The sequence below is a fragment of the Wasmannia auropunctata genome, unplaced genomic scaffold (genome assembly GCF_000956235.1).
Source record: "Wasmannia auropunctata unplaced genomic scaffold, wasmannia.A_1.0 LD335985.1, whole genome shotgun sequence".
NCBI lineage: Eukaryota > Metazoa > Arthropoda > Insecta > Hymenoptera > Formicidae > Wasmannia > Wasmannia auropunctata.
This window is the reverse complement of record NW_012026905.1, coordinates 356,154-380,751: the sequence shown is the minus strand read 5'-3', so window position 1 is coordinate 380,751 and position 24,598 is coordinate 356,154. Positions and strand designations below refer to the sequence as shown.

The 24,598-nt window shown below is 31.9% G+C and overlaps 3 protein-coding genes across 5 annotated transcripts in view; all 3 read left to right on the top strand.

The window, feature by feature from the left end:
* The first annotated feature begins 2,290 nt into the window (after positions 1-2,290).
* On the top strand, positions 2,291-11,381 carry LOC105454409 (sterol O-acyltransferase 1-like). Its single transcript, XM_011696996.1, has 9 exons — positions 2,291-3,097; positions 4,411-4,487; positions 4,869-5,005; positions 6,134-6,304; positions 6,931-7,079; positions 7,682-7,821; positions 8,400-8,563; positions 8,930-9,203; positions 9,682-11,381. Exons 1-9 carry the CDS (start codon positions 3,022-3,024, stop codon positions 10,111-10,113), a joined length of 1,620 nt encoding a protein of 539 aa, XP_011695298.1. The 5' UTR covers positions 2,291-3,021; the 3' UTR covers positions 10,114-11,381.
* A 2,539-nt stretch (positions 11,382-13,920) lies between these two features.
* LOC105454405 (sterol O-acyltransferase 1-like) overlaps positions 13,921-24,598 on the top strand; it is a 16,116-nt gene continuing 5,438 nt past the window's right edge. Inside the window, exons 1-9 of one of the 3 annotated variants that reach the window (XM_011696991.1) lie at positions 13,921-14,394; positions 15,257-15,327; positions 15,633-15,769; positions 16,031-16,201; positions 16,814-16,962; positions 17,216-17,355; positions 17,927-18,090; positions 18,452-18,725; positions 19,216-19,786. In XM_011696991.1, coding sequence (XP_011695293.1) covers positions 14,322-14,394; positions 15,257-15,327; positions 15,633-15,769; positions 16,031-16,201; positions 16,814-16,962; positions 17,216-17,355; positions 17,927-18,090; positions 18,452-18,725; positions 19,216-19,659 — 1,623 coding nt within the window. In that variant the 5' untranslated portion in view covers positions 13,921-14,321 and the 3' untranslated portion in view covers positions 19,660-19,786. Of the gene's footprint in view, positions 14,404-15,256; positions 15,328-15,632; positions 15,770-16,030; positions 16,202-16,813; positions 16,963-17,215; positions 17,356-17,926; positions 18,091-18,451; positions 18,726-19,215; positions 19,787-24,598 lie in introns of those variants that run through there. The other 2 variants (XM_011696990.1, XM_011696992.1) reach the window with 2 other exon arrangements.
* Positions 22,332-24,598, top strand: part of LOC105454407 (sterol O-acyltransferase 1-like) — an 18,422-nt gene continuing 16,155 nt past the window's right edge. Inside the window, exons 1-3 of the mRNA XM_011696994.1 lie at positions 22,332-23,171; positions 24,006-24,076; positions 24,308-24,450. Coding sequence (XP_011695296.1) covers positions 23,096-23,171; positions 24,006-24,076; positions 24,308-24,450 — 290 coding nt within the window. The 5' untranslated portion in view covers positions 22,332-23,095. The remainder of the gene's footprint in view (positions 23,172-24,005; positions 24,077-24,307; positions 24,451-24,598) is intronic.

Genomic DNA, 24,598 nt, shown 5'->3' with positions numbered 1-24,598 from the left:
TAAAGGTGGGATAAATCATAAAGATTAGCGCGCGTCCAAGTTGTAAGTTGAGCGAATTAAGCTGCAGTGTCGTCGCTAATTCTACACATGTATCCGCGACCCATATAGGCTCGTATTCGTACAGTCACGTTTCTGCGGAGAAACTCGGCTGATCTTCAATCCCGTGGACGGTTCAATAGTTTTTCACAGTTTTGCGGTGAATCAGTCAAGAAATTTTGCACGCCAGTCGCAAAATCCGTGACAGTGTGTTAATTTAATTATAAGACCAAGATGGATGAAGAAAAGTGTCAGAAAATGAGAAATAAATACGTAATAAAGCGCAATTAGATTATTTCGTTTCTCAGCGGCTACTAATAAAAAAAATCTTTGACAATAAAATTTTTCTTATCACACATATGTCAGAAGGGATCAGCGGTTTATCAAACTGTTTCACGCTCTTATTATCGTGTATCTCTGCAATAAATAACAAATTAAGATTTCGTTGAGGGAAAGTCCAATCGAAGTTAACTGAAGGGTATGATTTTACAATCTTGTTTGCTTCGGAGAATTCGTCGGAAGTTTCTTAATTTCAATAAATTTTTTTATTCGATAACAAGCAACATAATGTGATAATATATCTTCGAAAAGAGAGAAAATATTGATTCGGGTAGAATCGACTAATAAAAAGTAAAACAATGGAAACATGTGATATGCTAAAAACAAAATTAAAAAGTATTATATAAGGTAAAATTCAGAAATAAAATAGATAGTTATTAAATTGACAAATACAATTATAATAGTATTTTAATTGATAAGTGCATGAAATATATTTCAGTTTCACTTTCGGAAATATTTCCTATTTCAAAATTTCAATTTTTTAACATATAGATCTAGTCTATATGTTAAAATTCGAACAATTAATTATAGAATTTAAGTACACGATTTCGCTGGAAGGTCTAAAAATTTTGCCAGATACAGATCTGAAAATAATTTTGTTGAAAATTCAAACTGATTGCTAAAATATTAAAATTTTTCACAGCAATATCATTTTTGAATGTCTAACAAAATTATTTTGATGGTTCAACAAAATTATTTTCAGTATCCAATAAAATTTTTAGACTCTCTTTTCAACAAAATCGTTCTTTCTGTGTAAAATTATATATTGGCTCGTATCTTAGAAATAAAATAGAAACTAGAAGAAATAAAAATGTAGAGAAGCAAAAAAGTAAACATTTGTTTGCTCGTTTTATAGGCCTTTATTTTTTCTAGTTTCTATTTTATATAATTTAATTTAAAAGTTAAGAAATAAAATAGAAAATTCGTGAATTGACAGATTCAATTATAATAGTACTTTAACTGACAATTATGCATAGAATACATTTTAATTTTCGAAAATATTTTCTGTATTAAATTTCAATTTTTATGACATAATACAGATCGATTTCTATAAAAAGGTGTGTTCAAGTCGATACTCTATCGAATCTATCGAAGTTTATTGTTGTCGCTTTTCGATGCTGATCGAGGTTCTTTTGCTGTGCTTACTTCGCGAACGGCTGTCATTTCATATTTTGACAGTTGTTATGTATAGAGATTGATAATGTAATAGTAATTAGTAATTAGTAAAAAGTAAAAAATATGAAGTAGCACGCGCGTAATGTTAGTGTTAGGAAAAATAATAAACATAAAATTATGTAATTACTCTTATTTACTTATACTCTTATTTACTTATAAATTATGTGTTCAAAAATTTTGTATGTATATATAACACCTGTAAATGCATTTTTTATTTTTCATATACATCAGGCAATTGTGCTGTTTATAAGTTTTTAAAACTGGAACACACAATTAACCATATTATTGTGATATGGACGTTATCGTTATCACGTGTTCCATGTATGCAAAAAATGGAATGTTTGACTTTGCACTCTAATTATTTTAATAACTACCATTTTTAACAAAATTAGGTTTTTGCAAATTATATTCTTATGATTCATGAACATTTATTTATAGTATATATAATAGCCGCGAAAGTAGAAAATGATAAAAAGAAGTACGACGTATATGCGTTGGAACATTGCAATATATAAAACTCGGAGAAAAAATATGTAAAATAATTTAACTTTCTTATTAATCTTTTTATAATTTCTTTAACTTTCTTATTATATTTTAGAAAATTAAAATGTATTCTAAATGTAACGTCAAACCATCAAATTTAAATTGTTGAAGGAAATTTTTAAGGGAACGAGAAAGGATTGAGAAGAAGCGAGATATGGAAGGACGCATGAGTTAGACAGAAGCTCATGGGTACACGCAGAGGCGTGTCCCCATAAAATTACGACGTTTACTAAATTTAGAGATAAAATTTGTTTTTTCTTTGTTTTGGTCAGAGACAATCAGACAGAGATAATTTCTTTCATTAGCCACGTGTTTGAGGTGTTGCGTGTCCTTCCTAATCATCGTCGAGCGACGATGAGTCGTAAAGATTAATCGGTGCGACGCACCGAAAAACAATTAGAGTACATGTGTACGGCCGTCACACATCCATTCCGAGTCATCTATTAGTCGAAGTACACATGTACTCTAGAGGGACTAGATCAGTACGTACTATACTCTATGGTGGGATGATAAGTGCGGATCGAGCCGTTTAGATAGTCTGCGTGCATGGAGCGGTGCACAGTCGAGGCCGGAATCGGAGCAGCTCACACGTCTCGCTGTCAAGCACCGTCGCAGACGTATCGTGTTGTATTCTGAAAAATCCGAAAGAAAATTAAAACAATATACTGCCACTTAAAAAATAATAGCAACGTATAATCGTGCGCGGCGGCGTGGATCGCGAGTGTATCACGATCGGAAGATCTTCGATCGTTTGAGAATCCGAGAGACTCCGGCTCGTCGTCATAAACCGATACCCTGAACCGTATTGCAGCCGACTTTTCTAAGCGGATCGCAAATCGCTCTCAGAACGTGACACGATTGCTCAAAGTGTATAATATTCTCGGAGAAGAGTAATCGTAAACTTTCACGGGCCATCTCCATTTAGTCATGAGTTCTGATGTAGAAACTATAAAGCGTGAAGATTCCGATGTCGCAAACGACCTTCGTGAGAAGGGTAAAAGTGGTAAGTAAACGGCTCGACTAATTATAACACGACAATCCTATAATTTCTGGGACAATTAAATTCCTCTTAAGGAGACTTGAAATGTCACGATAAATATTTTTTTTCCACATTTTCTAGTATTTTCTCTAGTTTCTCTAATCTAAAAAAATCTTGGAAAAATTAAGTTTATTGAATATAAATTACTAACACACATTTTTTAATTTCTAATAATAGAATAATATATATTTATTAAATTTTGAAGAAATTATTTTCTTTCATTGAAATTTATCGAGAAAATATGTCTCGTCATTTATATTATTTGTTTTTCTTTAAATAAATAGTTTCAAGAACAGAAAATAAATAAACAGTAAATAAATAAGATATGTTTATTTGAGAATTAATTTCTTCTGTGCACAGGATTCAATAAACTTATTACTTTATCTTGTGTTTCATGTTTTATACATTATAAACGTATTTATAACACGAATATATTTATGTTCGAATATACGACGAGCTAAATTCTCGTGTATTTACTATGCCATCTCTGTATCTATCGGAGACCTCTCTACCGTGATAACACTTTTGGAAGTTGATAATTGAACGTTGATACGAATATACATCGGTCGTTACGATTTAATAACGTCCATATATTTTGTACGAAAATTTGTTTCTTTATAACTCAAACATTTCGTCACTTTTCCATTAACTGTCTAGCACTATCATCCGAATTAATTTTCCAAAAATTTTCAAATCTCTGATTTAAAGAAATAAAATTAATAAATTTGTGAATTTCAACTCGAAATTTATCTTCCTTTCTAGAAGATCTTAATTTGAAAAAGCAATAATTACAAAATACTGGTAACAAAAGTAAATAAATATTCTTACATATATTTACGTTTTATTATCACTATCATATTTATTATATTAAATAATTATAATAAATGTAATTAAATAATGCAATAATATTGCATGAAGTGAATCTCATATTTTTATCTTTTCAAAGTTAATAATTAACAAATGAAAAAACATAAATTAAAATATGAAAAAAAATAAACCAATAAAAAATTTGAAACTAACGTCAAACAGTCGAGAGCTAAATTCAAAATTTTAAATGACGTTATTATATCACAATTTTCTCTAATTAGAAAATCAGAAGATTTTGTTCTGCAATGAAAAAAGCCAATGACGCGCGCGATGATTGACAAAAAGTTACTTGCACGTGAATATTAAGTTCCCGCGATAAATATAAACACGCACGCCAATTCGATATTTGTTATCACTTTTTTTTATCTATCTACCTATCTGTCTATATATATATGCACTTCTCTTTTCAGCGACCAATGGAACCGTGTTCACGCGTTCGGATGCTTTACGTCAGGCGACTGCCGATGCATTGCGAGAAAGATTCCAGGTGCGAAAAGAATATCGTTGATCTCGACATGATCTGTGATTCGATTAAGCGTCGTCTACAATGAGACTTGAGACTTAAGATTTAAGAATATTGATTCATAGTCGATTATTCATCTCACGTGAAAAGAATAATGGATTGTAATTGGTCAATTTTCTTAAATCTTAAATTTTAAGTCTCATATTGTAGATGACACTTTAATGGAATACAAATTAAAGTAGTTTCGTTAAGTTTATCGCATTAATATCGTGCCGGTTGAAAGAAAAAGCGCGAACATGTCCGAGTGTCCATCGCGCAAAATCTCACACCGAGATAAGATACTGGTTTCGTAAGAGATAAAGTGCTCTCGCGTTATTTATTTATTGAATACATATTTCTTCGCAGGAAGTAAAAAAGAGTTTTCTGAAAAACATTGACACCTGTTTTAACGACGTAATGTCCGAGACGCTGAAGAAGTTAGAGGTACCTACGGCGAAGAATGGGGAATTCTTGTATAACTTGGATAAATATCGTGACAAAAGGTGAGAATTGATCAGAAGAGAGAAAGAGAAAGAGGGAGAGAAAAATGAAACGTATCTACAAAAATATAAAGAGAACAGATAAGGTAGATAAATTTAAAAGGATTTATCGAATATAATACAAATAATATAGACTTTAGAGCCAAGCTAGTTAATATTGCTTAAAATTCTTTAACAATGTTCCGACAATTGCATATATATATTTATAAATAAGAAAATAAAACTATAAGAATAAACGTTTCGACATTTTAACAACAGTTTTCCTCGGAGTCCACAGTGATTATAATTACATAAATTGAACTAATTCGTATTAAATCTCTGAAATGTATCAGCAAAATGATGTATCAGCAAGATGATTGTCCTATATTTGTTGAATTTTATTCTTTGTCTTTTTATTGTGTTATTTAAATTTCTATAATATTTGTATTGTGTTTGATTTATTCAAAAGAAGCCTTTCTATTAATTTTAATTTTTAATTGATTAAAAGGATTTAAAACAGCAAACACAAATTATAACTACAATTGTTGCAGCAACATTATAACATATTTTAGCTATATTGCATAAATGTTGTTGCAATATTGCAGTTATAATCTGTATTTGCTGGTAATATTCGAAAGTGTACACAAGAAATATCAAACACAAAAATTATATATTAAGATAAATAATACTACAATATCGTTATTTAAATCTATTTTTCCCAAAAACGTACCGATAAGTCCAAACGAAATAAAATGTTTACTGTATAATTTTTTCATTTTATCTTGTTTTTATATTAAAAATATTATATTAAAACTATTATACTCAATAATAACGTGTAATATAGTTTTATAATATTGTAAAGCTATGAATTTCCAAAAACATATATGATACTTATCAATTAGAACCAATCGACAACATCGAAATATGATAAATGAATGAATAACTACAATTTCTGAATGCACATTTCTTGCGATTGCTGCAGTATTTCACAGTATATTACCGTTGTATCGCGAGAGCGATTTTTTTTCGTTTATCAATGTAAGAATCTATACGCGCGAAATTCGAATGGAATATTTAATGTACCAATAAAATCAACGAAATATGAAAATTGATTTATATGCTGATTATACTTACATCTTTGATGTTTTGCAGAAAATCCGGCAAGAAAGATATGCTGCCGGATAAGGAGTTTCTCGAAAGAAACTCATTGCTCACCGATCTCTTCGAAATCCCACATATTCGCACGGTTTACAATCTGTTCATGATGACCCTCTTAATCCTGCTTCTTAACACTGTCGCGTCCGATATCATGGAATCAGGAACGTAAGTTTGCAACGCAGAGAACGTAATTTCCCACCTCTCTCCTTGCCCCCTCACCATGCGAAAACGATTTAGCGGAAAAACCAAAATAATGTTTCCTGAAACATATATTTTTAACATTTATAATGCTAGTTAAATAAATATTTTTAATGAAAAAATTTCCAAGTTTAGTTTTTAAGTTTATATTTTAATCTCAAATTTCGAAATTTGAGTCCTTGAATTTTTTAAAATTCTTTGTCTCAAATCGAATTTTTAATAAATATTTTGCGATATCGTGCAACAGAACGTAACTTTATATTATCTCACTAATTAAAACTGTGCATTTCTTATCTCAAGACGAGATTATCAGGTTGAAGTAAACGCAATACATAGTCATATTATTACATCTGGAAACTCGTGACAAAAGATGATAACTAAAAGTACTATATTTAGCCACTTGTGTCAAGTGTGATGAACTCTTGCACTGGAAAATAGAAAAATCTGATTAATTATAATATACTAGAGCACTCGATCAGATTTTAGATGTATTTGTTATTTACGTTTATTTGATTACGCGGACATATTTGTCTCCTGTCATCTACTATCTATATAGTATTTATTGACTAAATTTCTTTTTTTAATTATTAAAGGATCCGGATTGGTACTAATACAATACTGTATAGTTTCGAAAAGTTTTCAACGTGCATCTACATTTGGTTTCTCATGAAAGTTTCGACACTAGGCGTCTACGTGGCTTTCAATCTTTGGGCGTATCTACGACTCCGATTCTTGCCAAAATGTAGGTATATAATCCCTTTAATTTAGTTTTAGATAAATATGCTCAATTTTAACATTAAGAAAGTAAATCGATTTCTCGGACGAGAGTAATTTGAAGTATATATAAGATAAATCTCAATTTTTTTAAAATAATTGTAGTGTAAAAGATAATAATTGATTAAGCAACATAGTGTAAACACAATTAATCCTAATAATCGTAAAAATTGTTAGATAATGTCAACTGATTAAAGCGATTTATATTAGATGATAATTAATTTAAAGTCAAAAGATAAAACACTCGCCCGAATAGCAGGATGATCCTGGCTAAAGTAATATTTTTTTAGCAGTAAGTCATTTTTAAGATCTAATTAGAATTTAAAGAAGCTCATTAGCATCAAATTAATAAATTGCTTTGTCAATTTAACTGTAATTTGTAAATCCGGATTTAGTTTAGAGCTGTATTTCGACCGATAAATATTCGGCGCGCAGTTTGCTTGAACTGACAATTGTAAGAATTACATATAAATATTATTAATCACTAAGATTCGCTTTGATCACGTTGGCATTTTTTCAACTTAATAATTAATTTAATTTAGACAATCTAATCCTGTTTTTCTTTTGTAGCCTTCATTCGAAAATTTTGGGATTACGGCTGGCTATCAGCATTTATATCGTATCAAATCCTATTTATTGTTTTTCCTATCAAAGCGGTGACTGAAACGAAACTTGGCATAGCTTGCAGGTTTATTATTACCTTGGAACAAGTACGTATTTTTAAAAACCTGTATTTATGTACATATATCCTAAATTATGAAAAAAAAAAATTCTTTTGCAAAGTATACGTACGGAAATAAATCATTATTCTCGCACACTATCACGCACGTTCGTTAGTACAAATTGGTGAAATGTGTCAAAAGCTTCCTTTTTTTGGATTTGCAAATTAATATGATCAGTGAATAATGAACTTTATTTCCGCTAGAAATGAAACGCATGCAGATTAACTTCTTCGGTCCGCCGGGTGGTATTAATACTTGTTGACTGAGACAAGTAGATTGCCTTTTGTAATTGTTGACTTTAGTCAACATTTTTTTAGTCAACAGATCGTACCGAAGAGGTTAAATTATACGTGCGTTTAGTAAAAATAAAGGAAGAGTTTTTACTCATTGAAGACATTAACGTATCAATTTGTATTCTAAACAAGTTAGTAGTTAATTATAATTCACATCTGATTATATATACCTAGAATAATTTAGTATCTCGCATGTAATATTAACCCAACATCGATTACAGTAAATTTTGGAGCAAGGATTTTTTTTACTCAAAATGACGTTTGCTTCTTTAGGCACGCATAGTAATGAAGAATCACGCTTTCGTCAGAAGTGCGGCGTCCAGATATTTGTCATACAAACCCCATAGCGAAACTCCGCAGCCGAGTGGCCCTAAGTTCTCGCAATATTTGTATTTCCTCTTCGCACCGACTCTTGTGTACCGCGACGAATATCCCAGGTAAAAATATTTCACATTTTCTTCGAGAGAAACCAGCAATCAGAGCTTCTAATTAGGCGATAAAAGAGGCAACACGATTTAATAATTACATAATTATAAAATTCAATTTGTGTTTTGATAGTACTAGGTCCATACGGCTTAAAAATCTTTGGAAATTTCGAAGAATTTTGTTCTCGAAATCAACAAATAAATTAATATAATCCTTAATTCTCAAATAATATAATTCATTAACACCTTAAATAATAACTTAAAGTTTTAAATACATTATAAATTTAAAATTAATTAGTACTTCCATGTTGTACTAAATAAAATTGATATTTAGAAACTTTAGGAGAGGATCTATTTAAATGAGACTGATTTTCTTAGGACGAAAAAAATCAGGTGGATGATAGTGATTAAGAATTTCATCGAAGTTGGTTTAGCGTTCTTCAATCTCACCTTTATCATGGAACGCGTCATACTACCAATGTACAGAGAGTTCGGCGTACAACCTCTGGAATGGAAGTGGTTTGTCCAGAACTTGATCAACTCTAGCATTCCCAGTGTTCTTTTCTTCATCACCGGACAATACCTTCTAATACACGCGTGGATGAACGCTTGGGCGGAAATGCTGCGGTTCGCCGATCGATTGTTTTACAAGGTGAATACGCGCCTTCAGTAATCTATTAAGTAAAAATTATACGTATTAAGATATATTTTGCAAATATCTTTTACGACTTATATCTGCACTGTACGATAGCTTTAACATAAGCGATATCTTTAATATACGCGACAGTTTTGTATACGCGATGATTTAAATATATACGTAACAACTTTATTATGTGCCATATAGCTTTTACATATACATGATTATAGCTTCTCCAAAATTTCCGGGAAATATGAATTACTGTACGAAGTACCTTAGGTTACACTTTTACTTCAAAATCGACACAAAAACTCATTTACACGTTAATTTTGTGGAAAAATGTATAGTTACGGGACAGACGTTTCCCTCACGCGAGAAAGAATTCACGATATCTTACAACTCCGGCCAATTCCAATAACTTTCAGAAGCTATTGTGAATTGTCAATTTGTGAACTGTAACTTCATTAATTATTATGTCGCTTGTATTATACAGGACTGGTGGAACTCCACGACTTATCACGCGTATTACCGCACGTGGAACGAAGTGGTGCACGGCTGGTTGTACACGTACATCTACAAGGACATGTACGAGATCGTGATGCCGCGTAACCGGGTGCTGGCAGCCGCCGCCGTATTCGTCGTTTCCGCAATCGCCCATGAGTATATAATCGCGTTCGGAGTCGGGTTCTTCTACCCGGTGTTGTTCGTCTTGTTCGGCATCATAGGCTTCCCCATGTTCTTTGTCCGCAAGATCATCAACAATAACATCTTTATATGGCTGAGCCTGACCGTTGGTCAGGGCATCCTGTTCAATCTGTACTCGATGGAGTGTTACGCCCGACAAAACTGTCCATCTCATTCCAATTACTATCTGGACCTGTTCATACCGCGAAGCTGGAGCTGTCAAGAGAAATTTAACGTTTAATCCTTTCGTGAACGCGTTAACGTGTTTGTGGCAAAATCTTCGTGGAACGATGTATTATTTCCTGTGCTCCGTAATCGGAGCACTATTTGAGGACTGTTATGTACGAGTATACAACCAGTTTAACATTAAACTGGAATAGAGCGAAAAATAACTCGTTGACATAAAAAATCGTAACAATAAAAAGACTAATGAGAGGGTCCAGACGTAATTGTTAGTGAATTGTGATAATTCACTAGCAATAATAATAATAGTGATAGTTTGTTTATAGAATTGCACGATCTCAATTTCTTTTTTAATTAATTTTTAATTGCTGCAACTTTTTTTGTATTGATAAGCATTCGAAATCGATGAAACTGCTTTTTGCATTTTTCCTGCAAAAAATACCTACCGTTATCATAATCAATGATCCTTTTGACGATTTTCAAATTACATCATAAAAGACGACGTTAATAAAATCGCTCTATCACGTTTCCCACGTTAAAAATTATTAACTTTACGATCGAAAACCGTAAAAAATCTCAGTCCAACTTGTTTTTTCGAAGATGTGTTACACAGTGATCTGTTCGTTTATTGTTTATTTATTATTTCAGATTTTTCGTACCATTCAGTAAGAAGACTTCCGAGCTTCGTTACTCTTTTATTTGAGATTTCATTGAAATTACGATTAAATAATTCTCACAGAACAGTTAAAAAGGAAAACAGTGTTTATAAAAAATATATTAGTCTTCTGTAATAAACGTAATATAAAATAAAAGATTAGAATAATTCAATTAAGATCTAAACTAGATTGAAGCATTGTGCGCAATACTTCATACTCGATAATTATTTTATCGAATATAAAATAGCATTACGCACAAAGTTTCTAATCTAATGTAGATCTTAATCAATGGAAGCTCAATCTATATGCTGAAAACACATGGTGTACGTGTCGCGAGCGCCCGGAAGTCATCTTAAGAGATAACGACGACAATCGAATTTCTAATTAATTATAATATTAAATTAATTGTATATAAATCGGAATGACGTTATTAAAGATGCAATACACGAGAGTTTATACAAAAAGGGATAATTTTTATTTTTTATTAATTGAAGCTTTACATACGCCTTCTAATTTCCGCATAGCAATGAAAAAAAGTCATACGTATATCTCCCTTCCTATACTAATTAATTTATGTCATATAGCCAATACACATGTAAAATCCTCTTTTCATAATTTATATAATTATGCCTTTTTTTACGTTATAATATATATATATATATACATATATTTACATAATTCTTTCTTTTTTCTTCCTTTCCCCTTCTTGTACGAAATTCAACGATGAAAAAAAATATAGGAGCCGAGCACACGTCCACGCGTACATATAATATATAATTCATTGACTTCCCTAACTTTATACGATTTTTGATTTACGTTTTCCCGATTCCGATGCTGCGACGAAGCTACTTGCCTCTTCATCCGCAAAAATATACAACGAGAATTGCCTTGCCAAAAATCTCTCCCCCCTTTCTCTCTCTCTCTCTCTCTCTCTCTCTCTCTCTCTCTCTCTCTCTCTCTTTCTCTCACTGTCTTTCCTCATCACTCCGTCATTTATTCTTTTTCTCCTTTTTTTACTAGATCGAAAAATAAAGGGGAGTGACCATTATCTTATTTACGGGTACATATCTTATTTATAAATAAAACTACATTTGTAGCTATATCTGCGTTCGTTCGCTCAGGCAGTCGCGTAAAGTCGGTTCTACATTAGTTGCAAGCCGATCGCAAGCTTGTTGCGACAGCCAATCCAAAGATTTCAATCCATTGATTTCAAAATGCAAGCTTCAGATTGGCTGTCGCAACAAGCTTGCAATCGGCTTGCAACTAATGTAGAATCGGCTTAATACGTAGCGATGCAATACGATTAACGATCTTGAAAGCTACAGGTCGGATTTCCAAGTCGATCCTCCATTCCAACCTTTGCTAACGGAGCTATCTCTCTTTCTAAACTTTCTCTTTAATTTAACTCACTTCGTGACAGAGTCGAAGAGCGAAAAGACATTTCAATTGTAAACATGCTATCAGAATAACAAACCGGGACCGAAAGGGAAATCTTGAAAGAGAGGAAATGTTCATCCCGCTAAATGTTAAAGCAAAGAAAATCGCCGATACATGTATATAATACGTACGATTGTTCAACGTGATCTTCAACTTCCTTCAACAACGTGAAGAATCCTAGAAGTCGAACCTGATCTATCGAATCTTCGCACACTCTTGTCAGGGAGAAAAAATATGCAACGAAAACAATTAATGATATGATTTAATTGATCCGCGCACGTTACGCGCTTCTCGAGGAAAACAAATTTTTTGCCAATGCAATCGATCAACCCATTAGCATATCGTCGGCGTTTCCGCAAGAAATAGATAAGCGGAGATAATTCCTCGCGTGTTAATCGTTATACAATCTCTCGCAACTACTGACATGTAAAAATTGCGCTTCGAGAATAAAATAAAACCATCGAATTACAACTGATTGCAGATAAGTAAATATTCGAAGCGGGACAGCATGTGTTAATTAAAGAAAATTAACTTTGTACTAGTAACAATGATTCACGGAAAGAACGATTTTGTTTTGATAGGTCTAAAAATGTTGACTGATATTACCGATTTTACTGATCATACAGGTCATTTGCGACTGGCTGTAAAAGTAAAGGTTTACCAGATATTTTTTTTATCACACATATGCCAGATGAGATCAGCGGTTTATCGAGTGCGTTTCATTTATTATCGTGTATCTCTAAAATTAAATAACAAATTAAGATTCGTTGATAAAAAGTTCGCTCGAACTTAACTGAAGGATATGATTTTGGAATATTGTTTGCCTCAGAGAACTTGTTGGAAGTTTCAATAAATTTACTATTCGACGAAAATAAGCGACATAATATGATAATATATCTTCGCAAAGAGAGAAAATATTAACTCGACTGATGAAAAATAAAACACTAAAAAAACATGATATTTTAAAAACAAAATTAAAACAGTATTATAAAGTAAAATTCAGAAATAAAATAGATAATAATTAAATTGAAAATAATAATACAATTATAACAGTATTTTAATTAATAAGTGCATAAAATATATTTCAGTTTCACTTTTGGGATTATTTTCTATTTCACATTTCAATTTTTTAACATATAGATTCTAAAAAATTGTAGAATTTAAGTAAAATTGTGTATTATCTTGCATTTTAGAAATAAAATAAAAAATAGAGGAAATAAAGATGAGCAAATAAAGGAGTAAACATTTTTGTTTGCTCGTTTTACCAGCCCTTATACCCTCTAATTTCTATTTTATAGACTGTAAATTTAATTTAATATTTAAAAAATGAAATAGAAAATTTTGTGAATTAACGGTTACAATTATGAAAATATTTTAACTGACAAATATGCATAGAATATATTTTAATTTTTATTTTAAACTTAGATTTTTATGACATATAGATATTTCTAAAAGTTATAAAATTTAAAATTTATTCAAAACTATGAAGTTTGCTAAATTTAAAGATAAACAATTTTTTTCTGTTTTGCTCAGGAAGAATCAGAAATCGTTTCTTTTATCCTTAATAAACTCGAGCATTGATAAGTCGGAAAGAAAATTAATCGGTACGATGCACCCGAGGATGCACCGAAGAACAATTGGCATACGTAGCGGCCGTCACCCGTACATTCCGAGGATCTATCAGTCAAAGTACACATGTACTCTGAGAGACGAGATCAGTACGTACTGTACTCATGCTGGATGATAAGCGCGGATCGAGTCGTTTAGATATAGTCTGCGTGCACGGAACGGTGCGTGCATAATCGAGGCCGGAATCGAGCAGCTCACACACCTCGCTACCAAGCACTGTCGCAGATGTACCGTATTGCTATACTCTAAGAAATCCGAAAGAAAATTAAAACAATATATTGTCAATTAAAAAATAATAGCAGCGTACATCTTGCGCGGTGGCGTGGATCGCGGGTGTACCACGATCGGAAGATCTTCGATCGTTTGAAAGTACGAGAGACTCCGGTTCGTCTTCATAAACCGTACATTGAGCCGTTGTAGTCGGCTTTTCTAAGCGGATTGCAAATCGCTCAGAGTGTGACACGATTGCAGCTCAAAGTCAAATTGCTCAAAGTGTAATATTCTCGAAGAGGAAGAATCGTAAGCGGGCCATCCCCGTTTAGTCATGAATTCTGAAGTAGAAACGACAAATCCGCAGAATGAAGATTCCGATGTCGCAAGCGATCTTCGCGAAAAAGGTAAAAGTGGTAAGTAAATGGCTCGACCGATCTTAAGACGACAATTTTATAATTTCTGAGATAATTAAATTCTATGATAAATTTCTCTTAAAGAAACCTAAAGTGTCACAATAAATACTTTTTTTCACATTTCCTAGCTTTTTTTCCAATTTTTCTAATTTAGAAAAATCTTGGAAAAATCAAGAAATTTAAATAAAATTAAACTTCTATTTAAGACATGCAAATACAAATAAATATATATTTAATTAATATATTTTTAATTTTTTTATGCTAATATTTATTAAAACTGAATTATATTTTAATAAAAGAAGTAACGTTGAGGCTCTTATAAAACAAATTCAAATTTCAATTAAGAGAGAGTTAGTGAGCCAAGCTAGTGCTAATGTATATATTAAATAAAATAACAAATAAATATAAACATAAAACCACCATAATATAACAAATATTTTGATCCTTAAATAAGCGGTTATCTTCAGTGTTACTCAAACGCAATAAACAAAATAATTATAGTAACCGCAAACTTAGGTCCTGATGTAATGCTCAAGCAGTAGCTTGGCTCACTAGCCTTTTCTCTAATTATATTTATTAACATACATTTATTAATTTCTAGTGTTAGATTAATATATACTTATAAAATTTTGGAGAAATTATTTTCTTTTATTGAAATTTATCGAGATAACGTGTCTCGTCATTTATATTATTTGTTTTTCTTTAAATAATTAGTTTCAAGAATATTTACGTGCGAAGTAACTTTTTGTCAATCATTACGCTCACCATCGACTTTTTCCACTGCAGAACGAAATCTTCAAATTATTATTATCTATATATGTATATACATATATATATGCACTTTTCTTTTCAGCGGTCAACGAAAACACATTCACGGATGTTTTACGTGAGGCGACCGCCGATGTATTAAAAAAAAAAATTCAGGTACTAAAAGAACACCGCTGACTTCGGCTTGATTTATGATTCGACTTAATGAAAAGCAAATTAAGGTGGTTTTATCGAGCAAGTTCCAGTCAAAAGTTATTAGATGTCATATGACTAATAATTTAATAAAAACAAGCGTAATTCAATAAAAACATTTTGCATAGACTGTATGCAATTGTGTAACGTTTATGTGATAACGTGACACTATCGAGTTGGCATTGAGCGATAAAACCACCTTAAAATAGTTTCTTTAAGTTTATCGACCTGGTAATGTCGTACTGGTTGAAATACGTATTTTTTTGCAGGAAATAAAAGAGGATGTTCTGGGGCATGTTAACGGCCGTATTAACGACATGATGTTAGAGATTCAGAAGAAGATAGAAGTACCTATCGCTAAAAATGGGGAATTTTTGTACAGTTCGAATAAATATCGTGACAAAAGGTGAGAAATTATCAGAACAGAAGAGAGAGAGAGAGAGAGAGAGAGAGAGAGAGAGAGAGAAATATTCCTGAGTGCGCATTTCTTGCGATTACTGCAGTATTTCACAATCATTGTGCATTACCGTCGTATCGTGTCGCGAGAACACATTTTTTTATCTATCAATTTTTATCTATCATGAGAATACGTGCGAATTTAGAGAACTTGTAATGTATCATTAAAATGTATGATGTTGACGTACTTACATCTCTGATGTTCCTGCAGGGAATCCACCAAGAGTGACACGCTGGGGGATAAGGAGTTCCTCGAAAGAAACTCATTATTCACCGATCTTTTCAGTATCTCACACATTCGCACGGTATACAATCTATTCATGGTAATCTTCATAATCTTGCTTTCTAACACTGTCGCATCGGATATCACGGAATCAGGAACGTAAGTTTACGTGGGAAACGTTACTTCCCGCTTCTTCCCTTGCCGCCAATTCCACCGCAAAGACATTGATTTAGGTATTCTACGGAAAAAACCAAAATAATGTTTCGTTAAATACAATATATATTTTTAACACTCAACATTTAACAGTTAATTAAATGTCTTTAATGAAAAAACTTGTTTAGTTTCCTAAATTCTTGAATAACTGTATAGTCTCAAATTACGAAACTTGATTCTTTAAATTCTTAAATTTTTAGTTTCAAATTTTTAATAGATATTTTGCGATATCGTGCAACAGATCAAACGTAACTTATTATATTGTCTCACTAATCAAAACTGTGCACTTCTTATCTCAAGTGAGATGGAATTATCGGAGTTGAAGTAAATGACATTTTATCTAAAAACTCATGACAAAAAAAACGATAACTAAAATATTTACGCACTTGTGCCAAGTGCGACAAACTCCTGTATTGAAAAATAGAAAAATCTAATTAATTATAATATATCAAATAACTCAGTCAGATTTTGGATATATTTATTATTTACACGGACATATTTGTCATCTGTCAACTACGCTCTTACCGCCTAAATTTCCTTTTATAATTATTGTTGAAGGATCCGCGTTGGTACCGATACAATACTGATGTGTTTCGAAAAGTTTCCAACGTGCATGTACATTTGGTCCCTCATGCAAACTTCGACACTGGGTGTCTACGTGGGTTTCATCTTATGGGCGTACCAGCGACTCCGATTCTTGCCAAAATGTATATAATCCCTTCAATTCAGTCTTAGATAAATGTGCTCAATTTAAACATTAAGGAAGTAAAAGTCGATTTTTCGGACGAGAATAATTTGAAATAAGTATATAATAAGTAAGATAAAATTTCAATTTTTAAAAAATAATTGTAGTGTAAAAGATAATGATTGATTAAGCAACATAGTGTAAAAATAATTAATCAAAATAATCGTAAAAATTGTTAGACAATAAGATGACCTATCCTGTTTTTCTTTTTGCAGCCTTCATCCGAAAATTTTGGGATTACGGCTGGTTATCAGCATTTATATCGTATCAAATTCTTTTTATAGTCTTTCCTGCCAAAGCGGTGCTTGATACGAATCTTGGCATAGGTTGCAAGCTTATTGTTACCATGGAACAAGTACGTATTTTTAAAAACCTGTATTTATGTACATATATCGTCCTAAATTATAAAAAAAAATAAATTCTTTTGCAAAGTATACGTACGGAAATAAATCATTATTCTCGCACGTTCGATAGTACAAATTGGTGAAATATGTCAAAAGTTTCCTTTTTTTGGATTTGCAAATTAATATGATCAGTAAATAATAAACTTTATTTCCGCTAAAAATGAAACGCATGCAGATTAATTTCTTCGATCCGCTGGGTAGTATTAATACTTGTTGACTGAGACAAGTAGTATGCCTTTTGTAATTGCTGACTTTAGTCAACATTTTTTGTCAATAGATCGTACCAAAGAGATTAAATTATACGTGCGTTTATAAAAAATAAGAAAAATAAGAAAAGAGTTTTTATTCATTGAAGACATTAACGTATCAATTTGTATCTAAATAAGTTAGTATTTAATTATAATTCACATCAAATTATATAGAATAATTTAATTTTTCGCATGTAATATTGATCCATCATGAACTACAGTAACTTTTGGAGCAAGGATTTTTTTCTACTCGAAATGACGTTTGCCTCTTTAGATACGTATGATAATGAAGAGTTACGCTTTCGTCAGAAGCGCGGCGTCCAGATTTTTGTCGTACAAACCCCATAGCGAAACTCCGCAGCCGAGTGGCCCTAAGTTCTCGCAATTTTTGTATTTCCTGTTCGCACCGACTCTTGTGTACCGCGACGAATATCCCAGGTAAAAATATTTCGCAATTTCTTCGGAAGAAATCAGCAATCTGAGCTTTTAATTAGGTAATAAAGGAGACAACATGATTTAACTACATAATTATGAAATTGAATTTGTATTTTAATGGTACTAAATCCATACGGCTTAAGAAACTTTGCAGAAAACTTCGGAGGATTTTGTTTGCAAAATGTACAAACAAAGTGTCCTTAATTCTCAAATAATGTAATTTGATGACACCTTAAATAATAGCTTAAAGTTTTTAATTTATTATAATATTTAAAATTTATTTGTGCTGCCATGTTGTACTAAGTAAAATTGATATTAAGGGACTTTAGAAGAGGACCAATTTAAGCAAGATTGATTTCCTTAGAACCAAGAGAATCAGGTGGATGGTGGTGATTCAGAATTTTATCGAAGTCGGTCTAGCGTTATTCAATCTCACCTTTATCATGGAATGCCTTGTACTACCGGTCTACAGCGTGTCCGAAATACAGCCTCTGGAACGAAAGTGGTTTGTCAAGAACATAATCAACTCTAGTATCCCCGCTATTCTGTTCTTCTTCACCGGACATTATCTCCTGCTGCACGCGTGGATGAACGCTTGGGCGGAAATGCTGCGGTTCGCCGATCGATTGTTTTACAAGGTGGATATACGCGCATTCAGTAATCTATCCCGTAAAAACTATATAATATATATAATTATATATTATAGGAAATATGCAAATATCTTTTACGAGTTATATAGCACTGTACGATATCTTTAATATTCGCGACAGCTTTATATACGCGATAATTTAAATATACGTAATAGCTTCAATGTAACAACTTTACGCCATAGCTTTTATATACATGATTATATAGCTTCTCCAAAAGTTTTTCAGAAAATATGAATCATTATATAAGTCTCTTACATTTTGAAGTTTTAAAATCGACCAGAAAACTCGTTTACATGATAATTTCATGAGAGGTGTATATGTATACATATACAGCTACGGGATAGATATTTCTCTTACACAAGAGAGTTCACGATATCGTACAATTCCAGACAATTCCAATAGCTTTCAGAAGAAGATATTATGAATTATTAATTTGTACTGTAGCTTCATGAATTATTGTGTCGCTTGTATCATACAGGACTGGTGGAACTCCACGACTTACCACACGTATTACCGCACGTGGAACGTAGTGGTGCACGACTGGCTGTACACGTACATCTACAAGGACATGTACGAGATCGTGGTGCCGCATACCCGGGTGCTGGCAGCCACTGCCGTATTCCTCACCTCCGCCATCGTCCATGAGTATATAATCTCGTTCGCATTCGGCTTCTTCTACCCGGTGATGTTCGTCTTGTTCATCGTCATAGGCTTCCCAATGTTCTTTATTCGCAAGATCGTCACCAGCAACCTTCTTATGTGGCTGACCTGGAGCATAGGCAACAGCATCATGTTCTGTCTGTACCCGATAGAGTTTTACGCCCGGATCAACTGTCCACCTCATTCCAATTACTATTTTGACCTATTCATACCGCGAAGCTGGAGTTGTCAAGAGAAATTTAACGATCTGATCGTTCCGTGAACGCGTTGATGATAAAATCTTCGTAGGACGATGTATTTCCTGTGCTCTGGAATCAGAGTATTCGAGATATTATATATTGTTATGTACGAGTTTGTATAACCAATTTAGCATTAAACTGTAATAGAGCAAAGTAATTAGCAATTAAATTTGAAAAATTTGTTAAACATAAAAAATCGTGATAGCGAGAAGACCATTGGGGGTCCAGACGTAATTGTTAGTGAATTGTGATAGTTCATTAATACTAATGATAATAGTGGCAATTTGTTTACGGAATTGCACTGTCTTAATTTCTTTTTTAATTCATTTTTGAATAATTGCAACTATCATTCTATATTGATAAAAATTCGAAATCAACGAAAATGTTTTTTTGCATTTTTCCTGCAAAAAAGAATCTATCTGTATTATAATTAATAACGTACCCTTTTGACGATTTTTAAATTATACTATACAAAAACAACTTAATAATATCGCTCTATCACGTTTCTCAGTGAAAATTGTTAACTTTACGATCGAAAACCTGAGTCCAAGTTGTACTCAGTAAAAAACTCAGTCCAACTTGTTTTTTTTTTATGTTACACTGTGATCGGCCGTCAATATAGCGTTGGCATCTCTGCAAGAAACAAATGACGAGATAATTCCTCGCGTGTTAATTATTATACAATCTCTTGCGTATTCTAACATGTAAAAATTACGCTTCAAAAATGGAATAAAATCTTCATAGGAGCAATAGTCCACGAACGAAAAGAACGATTTAGTTTTGAAAAGTCTAAAAATTTTGACTAATATTACCGTTGTTATTAATACAGATCTGAAAATAATTTTGTTGGAAATTCAAAGTGGTTGCTAGAATATCAAAAAATTTTACAGAAATGATCATTTTTAAATCTTTGACAAAATTATTTTGATAGTCTAATAAAATTATTTCCAGATCTGTGTCCAGCAAAATCGTTCTTTCCGTGCATTTTTACATTTTAACGATCTCGCAGAATAATTTTATTTTTAGAAATAAATTTTATTGTACACGTAAATTGTCGAAGCAAAAGTTATATTTCTACTTGGAAAATCTGTGTTAAAGGTTCTGTCGGCTTCTAATAAGAATATTTTAAATATTTCTTTTAGCATGTAATAATTATTTATAATATAGAATTTATAAGAATTCTATGTACATCAGTTAATCTCGGCTATTTTATTTTTATTAATACTAATAACAATGTACAATATTTCACATATAAATGTGTGTGAGAACCGTAGAGATACGAATGTGTAACAAATAGTTTTCAAAGCAGAAACTTCCTTATTCCCTCTCGTCAAACGTCAGTGACTGGCAAAATCATGTGAGAAGACGAAGGGAATAGAAAAGAAGACAAGTATCGACAATGTTCCTTATCGCTTATCGCAATATGCGTATACACCCAAGTACGCACACATGTTTGCATCGCGCCACGAAGGAGGTTTAAAGGTCGGGTAAAACATTAGCTCGCGGTTCGTCCGAGTTGTAAGTTGGGCGAATCTGCGTCATCGCTAATCCTACACACGTATATAAATCCGCGACACATATAGACTCGTATTCTTCCGCATTTCATCCAAGAAACTCGTTTGACCCTCAGTTTCGAAATGTAGACGGTACAACAGTTTTTCACGATTTTACGACGAATCAGCCGAAACATTTTGCGCGCAAGTCGCAAAATCCGTGATGGCGTGTTAATTTAATTATAAGACAGAGACGAATAAAGAAAAATGTTAGGATATGAGAAGTAAATATGTAATATGCGTATTAGATTATCTCCCAGCAACTAATAAAAAAAGTCTTTAATGACGATATTTTTCTTATCACACAGATGTCAGAAGAGATCAGTGGTTTATCGAGCCGTTTCACGCTATTATTATCTATCTCAGCAATTAAATAACAAAATAACATTCCGTTAATGTAAAGTCCGCTCAAAGTTAACTAAATATGATTTTGCAATGTTGTTTGTCTCAGAGAACTCGTTTTGGAAGTTTCTTAGTTTCAATAAATTTACTATTCGATGAAAATAAGCGACATAATGTGATAATATATCTTCGCAAAGAGAGAAAATATTAACAGTGTAGAATCAACTGATGAAAAATAAAGCAATGGAAAAACGTAATATTCTAAAAACAAAATTAAAAAAGTATTATAAAGTAAAATTCAGAAATAACATAAATAATTATTGATATGACAAATACAATTATAATAGTATTTTAATTGATAGGTGCATGAAATGTATTTCACTTTCGGAAATATTTTCTATCTCAAATTTCAATTCTTTAACATATAGATTCTAAAAAATTATAGAATTAAAGTAAAATTGTATATCGGATAGTATTTTAGAAATAAAATAAAAACTAGAAAAAATATAGACGGGCAAACAAAAAAGGAAACATTTTTGTTTGCTCGTTTTATTGGCCTTTATTTTTTCTAATTTCCATTTTAAAGACTTTAATTTTAATTCAAAATTTAAGAAATAAAATAGGAAATTTTGTGAATTGATAGTTACAATTATGAAAGCATTTTAACTGACAAATATGCATAGAATGTACTATAATTTTTAAAAATACTTTCTATTTAAATTTTGATTTTTATGACATATAGATGTATCTAAAAATATATATATAATTTTTTTTTTAACTATGAAGTTTGCTAAATTTAACAATAAAATTTGTTTTTCTAGATCAGAGACAATCGAACAGAGATAATTTTTGTTTTTATTAGCAAATGTTGCGTGTCCTTCCTAAAGCTTCATCTACATAAATCGCAAACGCACAACGCAAACGCGAAGAACAAAAAAGAAAGGAAGTAAAAAAAAATAGAGAGAAACGTCCGCGTTTGCGTTTGCGTTTTGCGTTTGCGACCTTTGTAGTGGGGCTTAAATTAGAGCGATGACGAGTCGCAAAGATTAATCGGTGCGATGCAAAATAAACATTGGTGTATGTTCATATGTACGGCCGTCATACCACGATCTATCAGTCAAAGTACACATGTACTCTGGAGGAACTATCAGGATGTATTCATTGTGAGATGATAATCGGATCGAACCGTTTAGATAGTTTGCGTGCACGGAGCGGTGCGTATAGTCAGGGCCTGGATAGAGCAGCTCACACACCTCGCTGCCAAGCACTGACGCAAAAGTATTGTTGTATTCTGAGAAATCCGAAAGAAAATTAAAGCAATATATTACCAATTAAAAAATAATAGCAGCGTATCTTGCGTGGCGTGGATCGTGAATGTATCACGTTCGGGAAATCTTTGATCGTTTGAAAGTACGAGAGATTTCGGTTCGTCTTCGTAAATGGTTGAGCAGTTTTAGTCTACTTTTCTAGAAGGATCACAAATTAGAACGTAATAAAATTGCTCAAAGTGAAATATTCTCGAAGAGGAGTAATCGTAAGCTTTACGGTCCACCCTCTTTTAGTCATGAATTCTGAAATAGAAACTACAAATCGTGAAGATTCCGATGTTGCACGCGACCTTCGCGAAAAGGGTAAAAGTGGTAAGTAAATAGCTTGACTGATCGTAAAACGACAATCCTATAATTTTTAAGATAATGAAATTTTATGATATGATAATTAAATTCTTTTTAAAGAAACTTCAAATATTGCGATAAATACTTTTCTTGCACATTACCTTGCATTTTCCCTAGTTTTTCTAATCTAGAAAAATCTTGGAAAAATTAATAAATTTAAATAAAACTTTAAATAAAATTAAACTTTTATTTAAAAAAAGAATAAAATAGATTTTTAATTTTTTTATGTTAATATTTATCAAAACTCAATTACATTTTAATAAAAAAGTAATGTAAGACTCTTAGAAAACAAATTCAAATTTCTATTAAAGATAGGGCTAGTGAGCCAAGCTAGATATTCGTGCTAAAGTATATATTAAATAAAATAACAAATAAATATAAACATAAATCCGCTATATAACAAATGTTTCGATCATTGAATAAGTGGACATTTTCAGTGTTATTCAAACGCAATAAACAAAACAATTAAAGAAATCGCAAACTTAGGTCCTATAATGCTCAAGCACTAGCTAGGCTCACTAGACCTTTCTCTAATTATATTTAACATATAGAATTATTAATTTCTAATATTAGATTCATATGTATTTATAATGAATGTTGGAGAAATTAATTTTCTTCATTGAAATTTCGAGAAAATATGTCATTTATATTATTGGTTTTTCTATAAATAAATAGTTTCAAGAGCATTCACGTGCAGAGTAATTTGTTGTCAATCATCGTGCTAAACATTGACTTTTTTCTTTGCAAAATAAAATCTTACGATTATAATCTATCTATACATATACACACTTCTCTTTTCAGCGGCCAACGGAAACGCATTGACGGATGTTTTACGTGAGGCGACCGCCGATGTACTGCAAAAAAGAACCCAGGTGCGAAAAGAATATTGCTGACCTCGACTTGATTCGTGATTCGACTTAATAGAATTCGAACTAAAGTAGTTAAGTTTATTCAACTAATATCGTGCTGCTTGAAAGATAAAGCGCAAACGTATTTGAATGCCCATCGCACGGAAGTTCAAACCGATAAGATACTGGTTTCATAAGAGATAAAATATTACTTTCGTTGTATTATTTATTTGTTTAAAACGTATTGCTTTGCAGGAAATAACAGAGGATAATACCGTTTTGAGGAACGTTAACAGCCGTATTAATGACATTCCGACCGAGATTCAGAAGAAGATAGAAATATCTACGACGAAGAATGGGGATTTCTTAGACAGCTCGGATAAATATCGTGACAAAAGGTGAGAATTTATCAGAAAACAGAGAGAGAGAGAGAGAGAGAGAAAGAGAGAGAGCAGAAAATGCAACGTATCTTCTAAAATACAAAGAGCACAGATAAGATAAACAGATTTAAATGGATTTATCGAATATAATACAAATAATATAAAT

Coding starts and splice junctions, on each gene's coding strand:
- LOC105454409 (XM_011696996.1), top strand. CDS start 3,022: ATGAGTTCTGATGTAGAAACTATAAAGCGTGAAGATTCCGATGTCGCA. Junction 4,488..4,868: donor CATTGCGAGAAAGATTCCAG/GTGCGAAAAGAA, acceptor ATTTCTTCGCAG/GAAGTAAAAAAGAGTTTTCT. Junction 9,204..9,681: donor CCGATCGATTGTTTTACAAG/GTGAATACGCGC, acceptor TGTATTATACAG/GACTGGTGGAACTCCACGAC.